The sequence below is a fragment of the Lepisma saccharinum genome, chromosome 15 (genome assembly GCF_977018435.1).
Source record: "Lepisma saccharinum chromosome 15, izLepSacc3.1, whole genome shotgun sequence".
In the NCBI taxonomy this organism is placed as follows: domain Eukaryota; kingdom Metazoa; phylum Arthropoda; class Insecta; order Zygentoma; family Lepismatidae; genus Lepisma; species Lepisma saccharinum.
The window spans coordinates 25147377-25172307 of record NC_139243.1 but is presented as its reverse complement, the minus strand read 5'-3'; the positions used below and the strand labels follow the sequence as shown (position 1 = coordinate 25172307).

The 24931-nt window shown below is 37.0% G+C and overlaps 2 protein-coding genes across 5 annotated transcripts in view; one reads left to right on the top strand and one right to left on the bottom strand.

Moving 5' to 3' along the window:
* The window catches only part of LOC145999647 (TOM1-like protein 2), a 109022-nt gene extending 91682 nt beyond the window's left edge, over positions 1-17340 (bottom strand). For all 4 annotated transcript variants that reach the window (XM_083136760.1, XM_083136761.1, XM_083136763.1 and 1 more), the window contains exon 1: positions 17235-17340. In XM_083136760.1, the coding sequence (XP_082992886.1) occupies positions 17235-17286 (52 nt within the window). In that variant the 5' untranslated portion in view covers positions 17287-17340. The remainder of the gene's footprint in view (positions 1-17234) is intronic.
* Positions 17341-17400: 60 nt separating this feature from the next.
* Positions 17401-24931, top strand: part of LOC145999168 (uncharacterized) — a 31107-nt gene continuing 23576 nt past the window's right edge. The window contains exon 1 of the mRNA XM_083136100.1: positions 17401-17600. Coding sequence (XP_082992226.1) covers positions 17438-17600 — 163 coding nt within the window. The 5' untranslated portion in view covers positions 17401-17437. The remainder of the gene's footprint in view (positions 17601-24931) is intronic.

Here is a 24931-nt window from a genome sequence, read left to right as displayed (position 1 = left end):
GTCGATAGTGTTCACAGTTGCAGGCTCCCCGACACACTGTTCGTCTTTCACGTTTGTACTTTCCTCTTCGAACATCTGGCACCATTTCCTGATCATGGGGTGTGACATTGCACTCACCATACACCTCGACAATTTGGCGATGGATTATTTCACTCTGATTATGCCTTCCTGTCCACAAAATTCGGACAACAGAGCACACCTTAATTTTGGACGCCACCTCAATACGATGCGCCATACTTATACGGTGACTACTCTCATATTAAAGCAGCTGCAGCATGGCTGCTTTGGGAGAATACATTCCGGACAGTGTTGCCACCAAACGTGATTATTTTCTCTCTTTTTAGTACAAGAACACGGCTCGGGTGTAACTTACTTTTTGATTCGCCCAAGTATTTAGCTCGTAGCTGAACTCAGAATATAAGGTATTACAACTTCAATATAGCAGCTATTGAGTGGTTGGATTTTATCACATGCACTGTATTCCCACGAGCAAGGTTCCTACGTAGGTAGCTACCATTCGAATACCAAATAGAATTTCTCGCAAGCCAGATGTATTTGTGTACACTGACTTCATTCTTACAGTAGACAGAGAATAGTGCATGAAATCAAGTCTCACTACTTCAGCGTAGTAACCAAATTAAGATACAGTGTATTTATTGCATGGAAAATAAATACCCATTCAACCTAGTATCGACCACTAGACAAACAGTAACTTGTCAATCCTATTTGTTTAAACTTGTAGTACATAAAATTACCTACTCTTATACGATACGTAAGATGGGCCCTAGAGTGAATCAAATTTTTTGAGCATACTTGCACCTTTGTCGCCTTGTAATCAAGGGGTACCGAATTGGATACCCTGTGGAAGCACATAGTGATTCTGGTCCCACTTTAAACAGTAGATCCAATCCCGATTAGCCTTCTGTTCATAAAGTGTACTTAAAAACCCAAATACTTCTTTCTATCCGATTGTGGAAATTTGTGTTCGTATTTGAATAAAAACATGGTGCCATGGGGAGGTTAAAGTCAAAGCATCAGATGCAAATAACACCTCATGAACTATGATTCATGCTTCATTTTAATCCTATATGATCACCATTGTTGACTTGAACATGTGAAAAAGGAATGTACCACCTGAAGATAACATCAAGGTTGAGCTGGCAGAGAAAAGAACAAAGCATGCTAGAACAAGATTTCTAAAACTGATATACCCTCATTGCATTTTAGATTAAGATGAGGACAAGGTTATATATTTTTTTCCCCTTCTTTTACGTGGCTTTTCTGCCTTTTCACCTAATCTAGACGATGGAAATGAATGATTAGGTGAAACTGATAAATGAACATGCAAGAGTATTCATACCCAGACTGAAAATCGAAACCAGTTTCAGGGTTTCAAAGGGCAAAATGTACAATTGCAATTTGCATTAAATATATTGGGTACTACAATCATGTGCATCTAGCCTTCAGGCTAAGGTAACAGAGGTACATTATTTCACCATTAACAGATCTCCACAATATAAAAACAACAGAAGAAGTTCATAAACCATACACAATTTTTAATTTTCAGGCGGATCTATAGTGTCGTAGAAAATGCTGCTTTTTTGCTTACACAGCATCTGGAGAAATTTTTGTTGCATATAGGAATTCTATAAGAAATGACAACACCACTAAGATCCATAAAATAAAAGACAACAACCTCATCTTCACCAACCTTTCCGATAATTATGATCATATTGTCAATGTACTTTAGTTATCAATCACCTATCTGGACTGCAAGTTTTACTTTGCTATTCTTTCTAATATCTAGTATTATAAAAGTGAAGGAATACAGAAATTCGAAGGATCGATAATTTTGAAAAAGACTGAGAATCACAAGAATGAAAGAAACAAGTTTCTAAACTGAATCTTTCTTGAGTGGAATCGCAAGAACTGAATCCAGAAGTGGAAGTGAACTGCTTGTTCATTTTGCAACTTCTTCTCTTGCAGACTCCAAAATGTATGTAAATTCCAGACGATCTGCAAAATTCCCTGACATTTCCCTGACAAGCCAAATTCCGACATTTCCCTGTTTTCCAGGTGTTCCAGATGCATAGCAACACTGCGGTTTGATTCCCAGGATGGGTGGATCTCCGATTGAAATTTTTCAATTGAAGTCTCTACATGTTAATGTCAATGTTTTACAAAATAATATATTTTCATTAAACGTTTCATAATATAAAAAGACTGATATGATCAGTTATCAGAAATTGTACAAAATTCATGTTTAATTAAATTCAACAATTTTTTAAGCGTATGTGAAGGTAATGTGCACAATAAATGGCAAAAGGTAAAAAAAAAAAAAAAAAAAGGTAAAGTGTTCCCCTGTGCTTAGCACCATGCCATGAAGGTGTATAGGGGGTCCGGGGGTAACGCCCCACTTTCTTGATCCGTTCGTGAGTGGGGGTGATGTGATCAGCACCACGCCCCTGACTGCCTTTACCCCCCAGGGTTTCCCCCAGGTACCCATGTTATTCGATGCTGGGTGGGCGCTGGGGCCGCTTCCAACAATAACTGGCCTCCATACTATCCTTGCTGTTATTTAATAGTCATTATGTAGGCCAGGTCATGGAAGATTTATGAACAAATCATAAACAGAAAGTGAACAGGGAACAAAGTGAGAAGTCCATAGTCTTCGTTAACGATATCATCCCAGAACTGACTGTAGCAACTGACGGAAGTCATGGGGTGACCTCGTGCGAATAAACACGGTGAATCCATCACCTAAAATCTAATTATTCAGTTTACCATCTTCCACATTTAATACATCAAAATATTGACCGATTTTCACGAGCAAATTTGTAAAATTCAATGAAACCTAACTTAATAGAGAGCACAGCTTAATTTTGGCGAATTTGGTGCAAATACTGACATTATGCTGGCATTGACAAGCATACCAAATGCATAAAATATTATCTGTGAAAATATGTAATGTGATTTCTACAGAATGCTTGTTTCTCTCTCTCTCTCCTTTATTTCTATGCCAAATAAAGCACAATCTTTGTTCATAAAAGAACAATGGAAAAGTCATGGTATAACTAAATGAATCATGCGCGAGTCCTATTATGGAATTTTTATTTCCTTTCGATTTATTATTTACTCTTTCCTTGCATGTTAGGTTTATTTCCATTGTGAATTGTTCTATGTCAATCCATATAGATCACAGCCTAATGAACAATGGGCTAGGTTGTAGCTAATCATCAAAATGGGAAAAAATGCCTTTATAACAGGTCATTCCAACCAGGTGAACTATTATCACTATTTCTACAGGGTGTACAAGAAGACCCCGTACCACTAGATTATAATACATAGTACATATTACCCGAAGGTTTGTGCACCCACACACATCACTAGCTATTCTTCAGAACTATAACTATGTCCACTCCCACCTGACATACGAATCCAAGCTAACATCCCATGTGACCTTTAGAGCAGGGATGCCAATCACGAAAAAAAAAAATCATTCCCAAGCAACACAATAGCGACAAATTTTCAACATGGTCGCAGAAGAATACATGAAAGTAGGGGTATTGGATATCTCAGACACTAATAAAACTGCACACAAAATTTAGTAGAGTAATAAAAATACTGTATAATACCTCAATGTAATGCATGTCAGTCAGTTTGTCTACGTCAAAAATGAAACCATTCTTTACTTGCAAAATACTAAAGAAGTGAAGACAAAATTTGGTATACTGAAGAAATACCAAACAACTGTTTATTAAAATAAAAATTATCCTCATTGAACAGGTCATGAAGTCTGGCGTAATTATTATTTATTGCTACAGAAATATGTCACATTTCCATTCTGTTTAACATGATTTGAACTGTAGAACACTTCTAGTTTCCTGTCACTTTTTTCAACAACTCATTACTGAACACAACAGCATATGAGTCATTCCATGCCAAATCAACACAGATATGTGCAATTTCCAACCTGACCATCTCCGATTTTCATGAAATTTGGGGAGTTGAAACTGTGCATGGAACTTAGTAACTATGAAAATGTTTAGTTTCTTTTGTCTTGTAATTGTTAAATTATTCAAGGTTAAAGTTAGCAAAAATTGCCAGTTTTCAGTCTGCTTAGCTATACTAAATGTTTTCTAATTCTGCCCCTATTTCGCCTAGGAAGCTCAAATAAAGCTTATTGTACAGGGAATTGAACAAACTTTCTAGTGATATATAACAAGCCTACCTTTGGAAAAAAAATATAATTTTGTGCTGGCTAAAGATAACGGAAAAACCTTCGTCACTTCATTTCTCGTGAAATTCTAGCCTGATTTTATATATCACATCACCCCATTTTCTTTGAAATGTTTGTGTTAAATTCAATATGGCGGTCAACAATATGCCGGACCTGCGCTTGACACACTCAGCTAAGGATCTCCCTGTGCCTAACCTATTTCTTTCATGACCATGATAACTCCTTTCCCTTTTGTAGGGGGTGTTAAGAGACTTTTGACTCGTCATAGTTCATGTAATGAGGCTTTAAACAGTCACACATATTATTTTGTATCCTCTGATCCCATTGCAGTCCCAGAATGATTTTTTGATGTTTTAGAGTATGGTATGAGGGACCAAATATATTTTTTTCACGATTTTTGGTGGTGATGTTTTTTGAGATATTCAAGGTCAAAGATCAAGGTCACGTGAAAAAATTATATTTTTTTTCCAAAGGTAGGCTTGTTATATATCACTGGAAAGCTTGTTCAATTCCCTGTACAATAAGCTTTATTTGAGCTTCCTAGGCGAAATAGGGGCGGAGTTACAAAATATTTAGTATTGCTAAGCGGACTGAAAATGGGCAATTTATGCTAACTTTGACCTTGACTAACTTAACAATTACAAGATGCACGAGACTCAAAATTTTCATAGTTACTAAGTTCCATGCATAGTTTCAACTCCCCAAATTTCATGAAAATCGGAGTTGGTCAGGTTGTGGACTGTGTTGATTTCATATGGAATGACTCATACTAACAAACCCCAGCCTATCATAAAAAAGCAGAAAGTGACACTTTAAGTTTGTTGTGCACAATGAAGTAATGTAGCACTGGAATTGATTAATTGATTTGGCTTATTTTACTTTGCTTTGCTGCCACTTTTGGCTAATCGCAAAGATGAGGATGAGTAATGATATGATGAAATTGACGAACGGACACCCACAAAGAACACTCATGACCAAGCCAGGATTTGAACACGTGACGTCATAGCACTGTGTGCTGTATCACTGCAATGTGAAAGAACAGTGCTGCAATATGCAAATGTTAAATCACACACAAAAAAGATAATTATCTCTAGATAACAAAGAATGTCTAAGAACCACATGAAAAAGCAAATGGTCACATTCAAAATCTGGCAACAGAGTAGAAAACAAAAATGTCTGTGTGGTTTAACGGTCAATGTCCCACTTCACACACCTTTGAAAGGAGAAGTTCGTTCACGGTTCCAAAAATTTATTGATTTTTCGCAAGTTTTATGTGTGCTTTAGAATACTGGAAATATTTTTGGAAATTATTTCAAAGCTTGAACAATCTAATTGACAGAGTTAAAAGCTTCACTACACATCAGTCACCAGAGAAATTATGATTTGAAATGTAGCTTACGTGAGCAGACTTTCTTGGTTTCCTGTCAACATGGTTATGGAGTTGTTTTTTTTTTTCTCTCTCTTTAGTGAGGCTCGAAGGGGTTTTCATAATTGAGACCAGATATTACATGAGCAGGTGTTTAAAGCATTTAGGGGCATTATTTTAATGTTAAGAGCCCTAAACCTGACCTTCCTAACATAACAACGAAAGCATTGAGACAAATACCCCATTCATACCCCACACATGTAAAGTAGATGGCAGCAGCAGTCCATATCCAAGACTACAGTAAAAAAATGGCTGCTCGCAAACGAAGGATCATACAGAGGTATACGGAAGGGAAAAATGTTTTTCAGAAAACATGCAGTAATAAATAAGACACTGAAGTATGTGTTAACAGACACAATTAGATATCGAATCAGCATATTAACCCTACACGTAGGGGTAATTTTGACCCCCGGTTGGAATTTTTTAATACACACACACTTGTTGGTTGACCACAATGCTAGTACCTTCCTAAAACTGTCTAATTCAAACATCAATGTCATTTCCTTGAGTGTTTGAGCAACTACAGCAAGGTGAAACTGTTCCAAAGTTGCTGGGGGTCAACTATACCCCCACGTGACCGGTAACGTATGTGATTTTTTGTTGTTCATTTTCTAAAGCTTTAGCTTACTGTGCTTCCTGAGTGAAATATTTTACTAGCTTTTACTTCTTCAGGGGGTGTGTGATCAAATTTTACAGTGGACGTTTCTATTTTTTTAAGAAATCGTTAAAGAACATGTAGTATAAAGGCAGCATGAGCGTGTACAGTCAGTAGTGTAACTAACAAGCTCTGCTCCCTTCCAACAACTTTCACTTGTGCGCCCCTACTCATAAAAACCTTCCCTTTCTACAGCCTACATTTATATTAGATATGTACAAATATGAAAATACATACATGTAATTGAAATCAATGTAAAAGGTGGTACGAACAGCAGACAAATTGTAAAAAATTGTACAGGGTTTCATTTTAATGGTGCCCACGTACCACAGAAACATATATAGGACATCAAAACAGACAAATTTCCCATCGGTAACATCATTTTTTTGCGGCAAAGTTGCAAGGAAAAATTTTGTGAAAAATTACAAACCACATTATGTGCTGTAAAACGAAGCGAGCAACGAGCCTAGTAGACAACTGGAAGTGAAACCAAGAATACAAAAATGGTAGAAAAGCAAGGTATCGAAAAGATAGTGGTAATATCGGTTTTTGTCTCTCAGTATACAAGTCAACTTAATTTGCAAATCTCACTGCAAGGTTGAAAGTCAGCACTGACATCGCATTTTCTTGCCTGTCATCCACCCTTCAATGACTTGAACTATTCCGCAAACGAAGGTTTTCATCTAATCTGGTAATTCACTTTCTTAGTGAATAACATTTTCTGTTTGCAGATGTAGGGGCATAAAAATATATTTCAACGCTGAATGGAAAACGTTTTTGAAATGTGGGTCTTTCTTAATTTATCATTCTTACTGTGAATACCGAAGCTCGTGCACCCCACCCCCTCCCCTGCACAATGGGGATGTTATTTACACCACTGTGTACAGTGGATGTCGGAGGATGTTTCATTCGAGAGCAACACTAGTTCATCTGAAATGTTTTGAGATGAAGAATTTACTCAAGAAGCAGGTCATGATGAACATGCGAGTCATAACATGAACAAATTCTGATACAAGTGAAGATGAAGAGAATAATATCCCAGAGGATGGATATTATTTCCTGGGAAAAGATGAGATAATATGATAGAAAAAGTTGCCTGCTCACGTCCAAATGTTCACATAAGAAGTATGAATATTTTTTATGCCTTCCTGGAAAATATGCAGCTCCAAACAAATGATAAATCTGCTATAGAGACGTTTATTGATGACAATTATGGATAATTATGGAAATTATCAAGAGGCACATAGAAATAATACTGAGAGAATTTATAAGAGAAAGAGAAAGATATTCCTGATATCCGAGTATTCAGATTTCTTTGGCATGAGAAATATATTTGTACCCTCCACCTGGATCACAACATTGTCATAAGAATATCCCAAAACCTCGATTTGGTGTTGAAGACATGCACAGTATGTTGGCAGGAAAACAAACAAATGAATGCTTACAAGTAGATACACATACTGGACTAGGTTGATCCACTGTACCCATTCAGGAATTATGTTGAATTTCTTTTAACCCACAAATTTTGAGGTTTCATGTAATAATAAATTGGTTTAAGCATGCGGAATACCCAAATAACAGAAATGTTTGATCACCAAGTATAGCCTGCATAAGTAAAAACCTGCCATCTCTGAATACTTTTGCTGTTTTTTATTAGGATAAACCAGTTTTATACACATTCAAATGGCTAAAGAAAACATGCAAATTATCATACCATCAAACTTGGCATTCCTAACTGAACAAAAACATTGAAAATTGCCTGGATTATATGGAAAGGCAAGAGGCATAGCCAGTGATTGGCAAAGTGGGTGACTGTCCAGGGCCTCACACATGGAGCGACCTTGTGTTCCATGGGGGTTACACAGAAAAATGTAATAAATAGAAGTGAGAAAAATAGATGGAAAAGACTAATTTTTGAGGGTGATAAAACTACAACATTGTTTGTTTATCCAGTTTGAAATTCTAGTTGAACATTACAATTTGAATGAATATATCCAATATTAAATATTTTCAATAAACCGTAAGATAGTCATTTGATTTTAGAAGCCACACCGCAATAAATAAGCTATAAAGAAAAGAATTTCTTGTTTTTTCGATTCTGTGACTGTTGTTCATGTCATGCATTGAAAACTAATATAAGGAAAGTATTGCAACTGACATTGGCAATGGTTCCGAATGTTTTGACTCTTTCAAATTATCTTAGCAGAAAGATTTCATTATTTTGGCAATAATTGTCACAGGAAATTTGAACCTTCCTTAAAGTAATGAGCACTGTTTGGATTTAAAAAAAAAAAAAAAAAATATTTATGTTGGGAAAACAAATTATGTTATGCAAGCATGTGTGCTCCCCATGGACAAGGCACTCTCCATAGAAACGACAGCAAGTATCGCAGAATAGTGGGAATGAAAGTGTAAGTAATATGGGACCTTCTTGAAACTAATCAGCAGAGATTTAATTTCGAAAAAGTTCAATTCATGGCTAAAATAAGATGTTAAAAGTACCATGCGCAAAAGTGCCCATTTTGCATGCTTGACGAATTACACAGACAACCACATCTAACTACAAAAACCATTTAGGGGTATTATTTTAATTCTGAGAGAACTAAACCTGGCCCACCTAACCTAACCACGAAAGCATTTAGGTTATTATTAAAATTCTAAGGGGACTAAACCTGACCCTCCTAACCTAACTACGAAAGCAAAACATCTTGGTGTCAAGAATTATGTGGAAGTGAAAAACCAGTGTCAAGAAAACATGCAGTAAGTAATAGCTAAAACTCTGCAGAATGTGTTGACAGATGTAAATCAAAATCGAGCATACATAACATGATGAAATCTCAATAAAACAATTGGAACTTGGGCCCTGACATTAATATACGATGATGGATTACCAAATACCTGCCTATATCCCTTTTAGGGATCCCACAACAACTGATCAAAATGATAAAGATTTGTAAGACTTGAAGCTTTCCTGGCGACGAATGATGAAAATATTTTCTCTGGCCATCGACCATGTTAGTTGTGGAAAAGATACCAAGCTTTCGAGAGCTAATGTCACTCTTATCTTCATCCACAACTCACCTGGTCGATAGCCCAAGAAAATCTTTTCAACGATAATGATTTGATCTTGAAAGTGAATTACAATCAAGGTTTCTTAAATGGTTTCCAAATGATAGGAAAAATGAATCAACTGAAACAAACACAAACTTTACATTAAATACACTAGAGAAAACAATGCAATATGTAATGAGTAATTTTTGTTTTTACTATTTAAATGTTTATAATATTATACTGACCTGAAGATTTTGTTATCGATTCACAATGAAATTTCAAATTCAAAAAATGGATAGGGGCCTCAAATTCTAATCTTGCCAGGGTCTCATGATATGTTGCTATGCCAATGTGGAAAGCGAACATGATTCTCCACTAAAGATGCAGCCAGAAATCATAATGCCCGTGTAGTATAAAAATTGAACCATGTTAAAAGTGGTGTGTACATGCAATGGTTGGTTTGGAATTAAACAATCGGAACTTGGGACAAAGTTTCAGTTACCCCTTTATAGTTCAGGGGAACATTATGTTTCAGTCAAAATTTTTATATATAATATGTGGGGTAGAAAAATACATACTGCTTGCTTGACATGGCACCTGTATATATTTACCTGGTGTTCACTTGTGAAAATATCAATTACTTTCTTTTGAAATGGCGATTACAGCATGAATTTTTAAATGCTTGTGTGATTTCTGCACCACACGTATCATTAAATCAGAATATTAAACATGCCATTATAATTTTTTTTCGCTGTTCCTAGCCGAATTTTAAAATCTACTGTTATATGGCAGAGTCGGTCATATATTAGAATTTAGGCTGTGACTATTTTCACCAGGTACTGAGAACAGCACATGTGGCTATTTGCACAGGCAAATTAACTACCTGAATGATAACATAACATTGTCTTTAATATATTATATTCATTCGCAGTGTTGCTGAACTTACAGCGAAAAAGTTATTTTAAATTAAAAATGTGTTACAACTACAGGGTAAGTCAAAATGATGGACCCGATTTCAGACATTTATTCTGTGAAATATAATAAACAAATGTTATCGTGAGACATGTGCTAAGAAAGGTAAACTGTCAAAGTTTTTTTTCAAACAAATCACAAGTGTTCTATGTGAGCACCTTGCGTAACGCGGCACACATCAAGCCGATAGTCTATCTCCTGCCAAACCTTGTGTAGCATGTTGCGGTCAATATCAGCAATGGCTGCTGTGATGTGGGCACGCAGGTCATCCAATGTTGTTGGAAGTAGTGGTACGTAAACATGATCCTTGACAAAACCCCAAATGAAGAAATCACTCGGGGGAACGAGGTGGCCAATGAAGGAGAGGTCGATCCTCCGGAGATGCACAGCCTGTCAAACGTTGTTCCAATGCCCCATTGAGATGGTCCCGAACACTGCCATGTAATGCGCAGGGGCACCATCCAATTGGAGAATGAAATCTGCGCTATCCTCTGGCTCCTCTGTGGAAGGAGCCGTAGTTGCAGCATATCAAGGAAAACAAGTCCTGTCACAGTACGTTCATGAAAGAAAAAGGGCCCATAAATCTTTTCATGGGAAATGGCACAAAAGGCATTCACTTTGGGAGAATCGCATTCGTGTTCCACAAATTCTTGGGGGTTAGCAGTTCCCCAAATTCTTACATTGTCTATTCACTTTCCCTGAAAAGTGAAAAGTTGCTTCATCACTGTAAATTAACCTCTCAGAGAACCCATATGTTTCCATTAATGTGAGGAAATCAGTACAGAAGGACGCGCGCAAAGCATAATCAGTGTATTTTAAGGCTTGAACTAGTTGCAAGTGGTAGGGTTTCATTTGTAAACGTTTCCGCATAATCTGCCAGACAGTTTTCTGTGGACTCCGCATGAAACATGTGCGCACTCGTTCCACTGTCTCTTCCCCAGTCGACGGACGGTCAGTCGATTTTTGTTTACAGATGCAGCCCGAATCTCTGAAATGTTCATACCACTTACGAATGGCCTTCCCCGTAGGTGGTTCTCTCAGATATTTGGTACGGAAATGCCGTTGCACACTAATCACAGACTTGTTCACATGATAATCAAGCACACAGAAAGATTTATGTTCTCCAGTCAACGCCATTTTCCTGCTCGCTGCTGACTCCTAGCGGTAGAAAGTGGAAACACTGCGTGGAAACTTAAACTTTGAAAGTTAACCTTTCAAAGCGCATGTCTCACAATAACATATGTTTATTACATTTCACAGAATAAATTTCTGTAATCGGGTCCATCATTTTGACTTACCCTGTACTATTGTCACCAGGTAGTGAGAATAGCAGAAAGCGCTGAAAACCAGAAATTACATGATCAGGTGTTGGGAAGTATTTACCGAAGTAATTTTAATGCTAAAAACTCTAAACCTGACCTGCCTAACCTAACAACGAAAGCATTTAGGAACATAATACCCCTTCATACTTATATCATATGACATATTAGCAGCACCAGTCGACATCAGGACACCTTGCAGTATTTTTTCAACTCCATGATGTGCATAAAAAAAGTACTTGTCTCCTACACGAAAATAAATGCACACCAACATAAACTTCATACACATCAACAACTAAAGAATACACACATACGTGTAGTAGGCCAGGCCAGGTTGCAGATCATGTCCATGCTGTTTAAATTATGGCGAAAATAGCTCAAAAGCTAGCTTCACCAACTGGTGAAAATAGTCACTCCGTAGAATGCATTGCATAGTTATTCATACTATTACTGGCTGAGCCTCCTTTAGGAAGGCCTCTCCCACGCAAGAATTAATTACTTTTAATACAATCATATTAATACATTAATTGTTTAAGATCACATTTTAAAATGCGTAGCTTTATTTTAGTTGGATTCATAACTCTCTCAGCCCATATTTCAAACATAGAAAGAAAGCTCCTGAATTATTTTTAGTTTTGTCTAACCCCAATTATCATAATTAGGCTTTGCAGTTTGCATATGCAAATGCATATTTTCAGTTTCTTCAGGATATATTGCATATTTCACCGATTTTATCTTACAAATGCATATTCTGCTGTTTCTGGAAAATTGAAGTTTCCTTTGCTTTGGAGCAATTCAAAATTCTTCAGGAGGTAGGGAAACAATTCTTGAGGAAGTGGAATAGGTAGAACAAGTTCTGTTGAACACTGGAAGGCCAGAAGTACTTGAAAAATTTCAGTATGTGTTGGCAAAGAATTCTGGCTACAAGCTCCTAAAGAACATTTGCTTTATTCATGAAGGGACACAAAATGTTTACGGTATTCCAAGTGAACTGCACGTTTCCGATTTGTTGAAATTACAACATGTGCCTATTGTTTCTTGTGATGTGGAGTGTTTTCAGAGTATAAAAGAATTCTCGTGGATAACAGGCATAAGTTTGCTTTTGAGCATCTGAAACAATATGTAGTTATTAAGTGCAACAGTAACCTTTCATACCGAGTAGAATGAGAGACAGCTGGTGAAATTCCACCTTCTGCTAGTCGTGACGTTCAGTGAAGTCAGAAACAGTTAGTGGACTTACGATAAAGATACATATACAAAAACCATATGTAAAATATGGTCATTTGTCAATAAGGTAAGCCAAATCATATTTTTTACTTATGTAACGGGTAAACAGTGGAATTAATAAATAATTAAATGGCTAAATTTTCTGAGTTTGATGTAATTTTTTAAAATTTTAAATGCATATTTTGATCATTTAAAGAGCATATTTTGAGTATTTGAGGAGCATATTTGCATGCATATCTAAAGGTTTTTTAGTGCTTTACTATCCAAAGCCTAATCATATTATAATACTTAAGTGGCTTTGAGAGATCTTCAATAGTAACTGGTACAACAATGGCTACTGGTAGAAATGTTGGATTCATTTATCCGAGAAGGTCCAGCAAATATCGATTGTCCAATTTCAGCTATTGCAACTATGTCACAAGAGCTGTGTACAAAATAGCAAGGGTCATAAGCATGCTCGCATGATTTACGCTTAAAATGCAACATGTATTGCAATTTATTCACTGAAGGAAACATTAAACGTTTTAAGATAGAACTGTGAAGATAAATGTAATAAACAAATTATGGTACAGTTGACCCTCCGTACCCCGCGATAAGGTGATGATTTTTGTGTTATTTATGAAGATTATGTTCTATACGAACGATTTGTGTTGTTTTTATTTTTAGATTTATTATAGTGGAGTAATGAGAGTTTTTTGATGGGAGTATTTATGACGTCATTTTCATAGTTGCCATCTGCATGTGAAGGAACATGTTGTTACGTTGTTTGTGTTTTGTAACTTGGAGCCGTGTTGTATATAACGGAGACTGAAGATTGGCAATCCTGGTGTTACGTCAGGGAGCACGAGATTTACTGCAGACGATGTTTCGGTAGACGAGGAATGCCTATGAGGTTATGTTAGGTAGCATTAGCATAAATATAATGACAAATTATAATTTAGGCTAATAGAAGTAAACCTAGCTAGCCTAACCTAACAACATAGGTCCCGTGATGTCAGAACACAAGGTTGCTAAAGTGTTGTGCAATAAGTGAGACTGTCATGTGACATGGTACTGCCACGGATTTTCTTTGGAAGGTGGGTGTGTGTTTTTAGTGTGGTAAGTGCTATCAATGAAAATGTGTGATTCGTCTGCCAATTGACACATTTCGCACCTGCAACCACATAGCAGAAACTGCATTGTTTTAAGGTTAGTACTTTTTAAAATTATGTATTTTTGTTCACATTGGAAATAGTTGTTAGGTTAGGAGGGCCATGATTGGTCACAATTTAGTGATTTCACATTGTTTTCTTAGTACTTTCAAAAATTATATATTCTCGTTCGTATTGGAAATGGTTGTTAGGTTAGGAGGACATATTTGAGTTTTTGTTACGCCAGGAGTGTTAGTTTTGCTGCTGTTTGGGATTTTTTTACGGGAAAAATGAGTGACGTAATTATCGAGGGGGTGCAGTGGGTCGACGGCCCAAAATTACAATTTCATATTCTTTAATATTAAATGACTGACATGTATTTATTTACATGTATTGTGAAACATGGCTCGTAGTGAACGTAGGTGCTTCGACACACTGCAGTTAAAAATGCCATATGTTAACAAGATATTAAATTTATATAATTTTGTGTTATCCGATTGATAAACTAAGCTGCAGTTCCTTAATCGGAGCATGCAATATTCCGATTAATGAAAATTCACAGCGAAATACGTATTATGTTCTGAAAACGGTACAAGTTGAAGTGTCCTTGATTGTCATTTGTTGCCCTTCCCTTAGTTTACATGTGCAGATCATGCACATGCCGATTACATTCTGGTGAAAATAGCTCAAAAGCTAGTTTCACCAACTGGTGACAATAGTCACTCCGTAGAATGTATTGCATAGTTTTTCATACTATTACTGGCCGAGCCTTCTTTAGGAAGGCCTCTCTCATGCAAAAATTAATTACTTTTAATACAATCATATAGCCTATTAATTAATACATTAATTGTTTAAGATCACATTTCGGTAATCCTTCGGACATCTCTAATTTTTTCGTTTAGTCAATTTTTGACATTCATACTTACGTATCTGTTTCGCGGAACATTCCTGCAGGTGTATCAACGTTGTTTTGATGAAATTAATTGCAATTTTTCACATTACCAGTACGTCTTTCTGGTAGGCCTTTTAGCTTGACTGAGACACAATATGGCGAGTCACCTTCCTACATAATTGCGCGTCGTGCTTGTCTTTTGTCAAATTTTTGACATTCGTACTTACATATCTGCTGTGTTTCCTAACCTAACCACGTGCCAATGGTTCGCAATTATTTCCAATTTCTAGATTCTGATACTAACACGACACCAAATTTTAACTATGTTTCCTAACCTAACAGAACTAACCTATCCACGTGCCAATGGTTTGTGGGGCTAGCGCCAATGGTTTCCTTTCTTCACGACTCCGTGTTCAATTAGAAAATCCACTGGATCCTCCACACCTGGTACAAACTTCACCACGCATCCAGGACACGTCATCCTTCTAACTCTCGTTGCAAACGCAGACAGTTCGAAACACTGGATACCCAATGAACATGAACAAAACACAATCACGATGCATCATGATACAGTTACGATGCGTGATGGTGTACGAAGGTGTACGCGCCAAACGCTAGTGTCCGTCGGAGAATTAATTTTCAACGAACAACATGAATTTCAGCTATGAAACATTCCCACATCACACAAAACACCTTCCTGATGTTCGACAATGCTACAGGAACTTATTACGGTAAGTAGTTTCTTCTGTAAAACTAAATAAATGTGTCCTAAGGATACTAAACAAGTACCAAACACAGTACTATTATAGTATAAGGGAAACACCTATAAATCATATATTTCACACTTTTTTACATTGCTAACGTACTATTCTGCATTGCGGAACATTTCCAAAGGTGAAATAATGAATTTCTAACGAAAATAATGTCTATTTCTTATATTAACGAGTACTTACTGTTGTTCCTTATTTCCCACAAACCATCCACGGGTAGCCCCCAAAACCATTGATGTTAGCCCAAAAATTCACGATAGCCTCACGAACCATCACGGGGATGAGGTATGCCTACTAGGTTAGGTTAGGTTCCATTAGCACTCCTTTCATTCAATTTAGCATATACGGAAAACATCGGCTTGTAGCAGCAGCAATATCGCGTATTGTGCTCTCGTGCAGAAAGCAAATGGCGGCAGCAGCAATAGCACGTTGGAAATAGATTTTCGTAGAAAACCACATGCATTCGCATTAAAATGAATCAAAACTACATTCCCGAACATCAACAACGCAACAGAAAATGATTTGCGTAAGTACTTTCTCCTGTAAATTTGAAGAAATCCGTCTCCGGTATAGTAAAGTGTTACCCAGAAAGCAAATGGCGGCAGCAGAAACAGCGTGTCGGACAAAGATTTTCACAGAAAAAGACATGTTTTTGCATTAAAATGAATCAAAACTAGATTCACGAACTTCCACAACGCTACAGAAAATGATTTCCGTAAGTACTTTCTCCTGTAAATTTGAAGAAATCCGTTTCCCTTATACTATAATGTTACCAAGAAAACTCCTGAGAAAAAGGGTCTGGCGCCTGAATTATTTTTAGTTTTGTTTATCCCCAATTATCATAATATAATATGTAAGTGGCTTTGAGAGAACTTCAATAGTAAATGGTACAACAATGGCTACTTGGTAGCGATGTTGGATTCATTCATCCAACGAGTTCTAGCAAATATCGAATTTCCTATTTCAACTATGTCAAAGAGCTGTGTATGAAATAGCAAGGGTCATAAGCAAACTGGCAAGATTTAAGCTTAAAATGCAACATATATTGCAATTTATTCACTGACGAAAACATTAAACGTTTTAGGATAGGACTGTGAAGATAAATGTAATAAACAAATTACAATTTTATGTTCTTTCACTTTAAATGACACATGACTGACATGTATTTAGTTACATGTATTGTGAAACATGGCTCGTAGTGAACGTATGTGCTTCGACACACTGCAGTTAAAAATACCATATGTTAACAAGATACTAAATTTATATTATTTTGTGTTATCCGATTGGTAAACTAAGCTGCAGTTCCTTAATCGGAGCATGCAATATTCCGATTAATGAAAATTCAGCAGGAAATACGCATTATGTTCTGAAAACGGTGCAAGTTGAAGTGTCTTCGATTGTCATTTGTTGCCCTCCCCTTAGTTTACATACGTCTTTACCTCCCTTCTTCTACTTTGTCGCCTTTCATCATCAACACTTTAGATTGAAACGCAAGAAAGATTCACAATAAAATATAAACAACAAGTAATTAGTTCTAAATAATGTACATTACCTATTCTTTGCCCAACGGGAGTACTAAACGGATTTCCTCCGAAGAACGACATGTTTGATTATCATGTGATGCACGGAAGTCTCGAACCCAAATGACTCAGTTCCACCTGTTGTCATAGCAACGACGCTTAACGCGCTACGTACGCTAAATATGGTTGTATTTTGTAAGCCCTGGTAATTCTTGTTACTGTGTTACTTGTCAGAATGGAAGGAGAATCACACGAATCACTTGAACCTGGAGTTATTGACGAAGACGAGATAAAGATAGCAATAGAAGAGCAAGGTCCTAAAGGGGAAGCGGGTCGTCTAGCTGCAAGGGAAGGAATTGCTTACAATGAAGTGTTTTCTCTTCGGCTAGAATTCAAAAGTAAGTATTCAAGTTATCACTTAGATACACTGAATAGGCGATATCGAATTTTTAATTCAACTTCGGTTTACATTAGTTTAATTTCATACACAGGTATCGAAAAAAATAAGAATGCAAATACGAAGTGCAATTTGTAAAATAAATATTAATCCTTCGAGTACCAAGGTAAAAATGTTACGCAAAGTACCAAGACTGGGTCATTTTGACCCAGGCACTATTTTTTAAAAAATACATTTAGTTGGATGCAGTGAGTTGTAATTGGATATACAATAAACAGGACAATGTGCCTGTTTGTATCATGTATTACAATACATGTTATATATACACAATAATATGCATTGTCTATATGAAAGTAAATAAGCACATACACATTTAGTGTGGACACAATAGGTGCAATTTTTAATGTACTCTATTAATAGCAGTTTTCTTTCAAACAATACTTGAAATATAATAATTCAAAGTTTAAAATATAAGCATACAAATAAGATGTCTCTTTTAGAAGAAACTGACATCACATATTCCATTCTGATTACATTTGACAGTCCTTGCAGAGCGGTTCGCTGATATAGTGTGCTTTGCATACAAACTTATTTATTGGTATTTTATATACAACTTTATTGAAATGATGCGCTAAAGTAAAAACGCATGTTAAATGAGGAATACTACGCCACTACGGCTCTTTAAAATAGTGAAATTCCTAAAAGAAATGTAATCTGGGTCAAACTGGCCTAGTCTTGGTACTCGAAGGGTTAAGATAAATAGCACAACCTACCTTTAAAACTGATAAAATAATAATCAAAGGCCCCTCGCTAGTTCGCAGTGACTGCTCTAAAGAAGGCTAGGGCTTACAGTAGTTCAGGAAACAAGACTCCGCAAAAATGTTTTAAGCATAGCTCTCTCTATGTTCAGATGTATTGATCGAGACTAGATCTACTTCAAATTTTCCTCCGCACTTTTCAATTTTTCCCCCCTTGAAGTGTTTAACAGTTAGAATAAAAAAAGCAACTACCTTGTCACAGCCAGTGACGTTCTCTCGGAAGGGGGTGGATACCATTACGATACGACAACAGAATCTTCCCCAAATTTCGGCACCCAAAACCCATCCCCCTGTCATGTGTGTCATAAAAATCTCTGCCATAAGTAAAACGTCGGAGGCAGGTGTATGTCGTGATTTCGCAAACCCCCTCACCACCATGCCATTTTGCCAGTTGCACTATGTTTTGAGGACAGTATTACAATTGCGGAGTCAGACCAAAACTCGGAAAATCCACATTGCGAGGATTGTGTTGCATTTTGCATTAAATCCAATAATGAATGTGCATTGAGTTAACACGTATTGAACAATCAAGATCGAAGAAATAAGTACAAACAATCAATTCAGCATATAATAACTATTTTCAAAAATAAAACTCTTGCTTGCTTTCTTTGCCATGAACAAAGTGCTTCGCAATGTTTTCAGCGTTTAGCAGTTCCGTTTGCATGTGCACATAATTCAAAACGTATATGTTTGTTTATGCTGAGAAACAGTATTTCGCATGTATATATTTATATTATTGAAGTTTCGAAAGTGCACGTTATGCATAGGCTATAACCACGGGTAAAGTGAGGAAGATGAAACAAGCAGTAAATAAATACGGAACGACTTCGCAAATAGTCTCCAGTTTTGTGATATCTGCCTTTGTTGGGCGGCTTAAGATAATATTTTCACCCACGCGCGGAGACAGATTTTTGGCGCCCTCTACTTTCCTTTTTCTTCTACCCTGGTACTCCTATTTTCCACCTTCGTCCAATAAAAAACATGGCTATGTTATGTATTTACGGTTTTAATGACGCCTTTATTTTAACGCACTTCAAGTGTTACTGTTAAAGAACACGTTTATTCTAGATATGTGTTTAAATGTACATAATGACATCAACAATAATCTCGTGGCTTAAATTGCAACATGATTTACAATACGCTTAGAGTGACTTCAATTAATTCTAGTCCATAATAAATTCAAATCTTTCGCACACGGTCGAGGCACATAGCGGTTCGGATCCCACCTTAACCTGTAGATCCAGTCCCGATTATCTTTTCTGTGCATAAAGTGAAATTAAAAATAAACTCAAAGAAACAAACAATCAGCCTCGCTTATGTTATCAGAAATAAGGTTTAGGCTCTAATCAAGGGGGCAGTGGCGTGCACAAGGGGGGTTGGTGGGGGTTATAAACCCGTTCCCCAGCTCAGTACCCCTAAAGAAAAGAACATCAAAGGTAAGAAAAGATGGCGAAATGAGAGCAGACTACCAGAAAAAGTTTGCATAACCCCTCCCTATCGAAAATCCTGAGCACGCCACTGCAAGGGGAATGCACCGGTGTGGCAGCATCCTCCCGAGGGCGGAGCTTGGGCAGTCGCCCTTAAGCCGCCCCTTAGAATGTAAGTAGGCCTATTTGGTGTACGAGAACAGACCTAATGTCGTTCGAGCATTTCACTGCGAAGTAGATGGCACTATTGAAGTTCGTTTTCTGAAATATCAAGGAGCACCGAAGAACAAATAAACGATTTTGTTAAAGCTCGCAAAACCGCAATTCTAGTTTGGGACCTCCTGCTGCACATGTGCGTTTAGAAAACGCCTATTTTTATTTTTTTATTTTTAGAAAGGGGTGGCAACCTAAAGTAAACTTGATAAAAGATAAAGACGGTGATTTTCTAGCTGACCCAAGCGATATTCTAAATAGATGGAAGAACTACTTTAATGACCTTTTAAAAGTCCATGTAGGGGATAAATCGGAAGTAAATGAAGTACACACAGCAGAACCTTTAGTTCCAGAACCTAATTTAACTGAAGTTAAAGATGCTATTAAAAGGCTAAAGAATAACAAAGCACCTGGCATTGATTTAATACCAGCTGAGTTAATTAAATATGGTGGAAATTCATTAATATGTCAAATTCATAAATTAATTTGTTTAATATGGAATAAAGAAGAAATCCCTCAACAGTGGAAAGAACCCATAATTGTTCCTGTGTTTAAAAAAGGTGATAAAATGAACTGCAATAATTACCGTGGAATTTCTCTACTCTCAACAACATACAAAATATTGTCTAACATTCTTTTAACAAGACTAACACCATATGCTAATGAAATTATAGGTGATTATCAATGTGGATTTAAACGTAACAGATCAACTACAGATCAAATTTTTCACATCAGACAGACACTTGAAAAAAAAGTGGGAATATAATCAAAATGTCCATCAGCTATTCATTGATTTCAAAAAAGCATATGATTCGGTCAAAAGAGATAAATTATATAATATATTAGTAGAGTTTGGAATACCTAAGAAGCTTGTTAGTATGATAAAAATATGCACCAGTGAAACAGAAAGTAAAGTTCGTGTGGGTATTAATATGTCTGACAAATTTACAATTCATGATGGGTTAAAACAAGGAGATGAATTATCTCCATTGCTCTTTAATTTTGCCTTAGAATATGCTATTAGGAAGGTAAAAGAAACTAAAGAAGGACTAAAATTAAATGGTGTGACTCAGTTGTTAGCATATGCAGATGATGTAGACTTACTGGGGGATGATGTGAATACAATTAAGAATAATGCTACAATATTTTTCAAAACTGCTAAAGAGATAGGTTTGGAAGTTAACAAAGAGAAAACTAAATATATGCTTATAGGCCGAAACCAAGTGTTAGGTAATAATCAAAATCTAATTATTGATAACAACTCGTTTGAACCAGTTTCCAAATTCAAATACTTAGGAGTAATATTAACAAATGAAAATTATATTAAAAAGGAAATAAAAAGTAGACTTAATTCAGGAAATGCATGTTACTTCTCTCTTCATAAACTTTTGTCTTCTTGTTTAATATCTAAGAAACTAAAAGTTAAAATAAACAAAACAGTAATTTTGCCTGTAATATTATATGGATGTGAAACTTGGTCCCTTACATTGAAAGAGGAGCATAAATTGAGAGTATTTGAAACTAAGATCCTTAGGAAAATCTTTGGACCTAAAAGGGATGAGGAGACAGGTGAGTGGAGAAGGTTACATAATTTAGAAGTACATAATTTGTATTCATGTCCAGATATTATTAGAATAATTAAATCAAGAAGACTTAGGTGGGCAGGCCATGTGGCACGAATGGGAGAGGAAAGAGGAGTTTACAGGATTCTTGTTGGGAAACCTGATGGTAAGAGACCTGTAGGAAGGCCAAGACGAAGATGGAGGGACAACGTTGAGATGGACCTAAGGGAAATCGGTAGGGATGGAAAAGAGTATATAGAACTTGCTCAAGATAGGGAAAGATGGAAGGCCTATGTTGCTGCAGCCATGAACCTTAGGGTTTAAGAAGGCTAGAGAGTTAGGTAGTTAGTTGTTAAATGACAGCGACTCCTTACCACAAGAATATAATTATCTTTACGGATATCCCCTATAACGGTTGGGAGTTCGACGTGCTGACCACACGTCACCCCATTACTGGTTAAAGATCTCCTCACCTCTAGGTAGGATTGTGGGAGGGACTGGCAGTCGGGAGATAGACCAAGGCCCTTCCAGGGCTGTCGAACCATGGGTTATTATTTATTTATAGATGCTTAAATATATGTGCAACCTCACATGTCTTTCCAGTGACTTATTGCAAGGGTTTGTTATTATACTTGACTGAACAAAATAAGCTTACTACTGTGTGAGGCAGATTCATAGGAACCAAAATAATAATAATAATAATAATAATAATAATTTACTTCAAAATTACAAAAATGTATTTACTTGTACTTGTTTAAATTTTCGATTCCTCGAAAAGTTTGTTAAGGAGTTGAATTGAATTGGTGTTTTTAAGTCCACTTTATGCACATTAAGGCTAATCGGGACTGGACCTACAGTTTAAATGAAGATCCGGACCACTGTGTACCTCCACCCATGTATCGAACCCGGGACCCCTCGATTGCAAGGCAACAACGCATCACTGCGCAATCGGGGAGGCGTCGTTTGTTAAGGAGGATTCTCAAAATCGGTCTTCACGATATCGAGAAAAATATGCGACTCTAGAAATCGTACAGTTTGTGAAGATAATTACTTTTAACACGTTGCGTGTTTTAGACTGTTTCAATAGTGGAATAGATATTTGGTGCGAATAATACTACTTACCCACAGATATGAGGCATCCTGCCACCATTATACTTATTTAGCGTATATACTTATTTAATATATATGTGGTTTACCGCTGCACAAGCGGTCGTTCTTCAATCTACTCAAGCTCAAAACATTGTTTGGACGCAACGGCAACACTCAACGCCCAACCCTGCCTGTTGTTGACCTGTGACTGCTAGGGGTGGAAAGACCGCTCCCTCAAAATTCCGAGAAACGACGAAGTTCTAGGTTCCTACACTGACATCCACTATAGCTATAACCAGGAAAACGAGAAAGAAATGTGGTTTTGGGTTCGTGCCACTCAAATTAAGAACAGTGTTTCTAACTTAAAGAAAGAAATGACTGAAAAACTATTTTGCAACATTTGTCATGAAAGTAAACGTTTCGGGGGCCAGTGCACCCCCCCTAACGACGTCCCTGGGCAAACACAAAGAACACCTATGCCAAAGGTCGGGGTTCGAAACCAGAACGTGTCGTAGTGGGCTGTGATAACCACTCCCCCACGCAGGCCCGTAGCTAAAGGGGGGAAACTGTCCCCCTGAGAGCCTGCTTTGCCCCCCCCCCTCCTGTGAAAAATACAGAACACATTCCTACCTGGAATTCTCACTAATCTCTACAATTATATCCTGTATTACTCTAGCAACATAACAAAGACACATATTGATTTTGTGGTTTATTAACATGTGTGGGATTCCGTATAATGTCGTACCAGGATTGGGTGGGGGGATTCCCTTCCAGATTCAGACTTCGGGAAATAATTTCGCAATTTTCAGTATCTAGAACAGTTGTGACATTTTGAGTAGTCTTGAATTAAAGGTGCCTAATGTGTTTGGATGTTTTTCTTGAATGTGTTGCTATGAAGTTTGAACTGCTTAATTTATTGTTTCCCAAGTCTACCTTTTTGTAAATGTGATTCATGTGGTAGAGAGAGGGAGTGGACATTTGATTTTCGTTACTTAGCGTGGCATTTCTGCCACTTCTAGCTAATCGCTACAATAAGTGATGTGAAATTTATGAACAGACACTCACCCACAGTGCCACAGTGCCACAGTGCCGAATTACCCTTCCCCCAACCTTGGACGGAAGTCCATTCTAGGGGGGCAAAATTGAAGTAAGGAAACAAGACTAGCAGAATCTAAGAATAGTAGGACAAATGGATACTCAAGATGGAATTAGTTTTCACGTGTTTCTTGTATTTTTGTTCCAGACGGCCAAGGGCACTTGCAGGGGACATAGATGTAGACATGCCCCCGTCGATTTCACATTTTATACAAATAAAAATACATTTCGTAAAATTTTCTTGCTCGCTTCGCTAGCAGTTTCTGCTATTTTTAAAGTCCATGTTCAGAGCCATATCTATGGGGCGGCGGGAGTCAACCCTGGGATCCAAACGATCTAAAAGAAAAAAAAATTCAAGAGAATGTCATGGCGCCCTGTGAAATTATTTGCGCCCTATTAAATCAATATTGTTTTCAGTTTGCAAAAATTTGTATTGTTTCGGTTAGTAAGCGATAAAATTTGTAGTTTGATGCGGGGTACAGTAGGCATCTTGTGGAGTGTAAATATACATTTCAAATCTTATGAATCATTTCTCTTATGCAAACGCATCAAATATGATAAGCAACATAGGCGTGTGTTACCAACGATAAATGCATTTTATAAAGGAAAAGGTAAGTGATATCCCTGACTGGCATGATATCATTTCCATAGCATGTTATACAGGGTGTCACGGACCACAGATTCGTATAGAGGACATCAAAACAAACAACTTTTCTCAGTAACATTTTTCTCGTTGGTGCGTCGTTTCTGCGCTACAGCCGTTCAAAAAAGACCGTTTTGCCGCCTGGATACTGGCAACCCAACACAACATTTGATCGTATCTGTGACGTAATTCCCTGCGGCGAAACGGCGCACGGCATGGTTGCAAGGAACACACAAATTTTGTGAAACATGATAAACTACCAACCACATTATTAGCTATAAAACGAAGTGACAAACGCGTCCAGTAGACTTAACATCATAGCCTACCAGCCAGAAGATCAGCAGTCAACTCAGGGGAAGCGGAAAGTGAACCAACGATATGAGAAATGGTAAAAAACGTATTCAAAATGAAGTGTTAATATCGGATTTTGCCCCAGCCTATATATCAAATATCAACAACAATAAATTTTATTGGACTTACAGCTT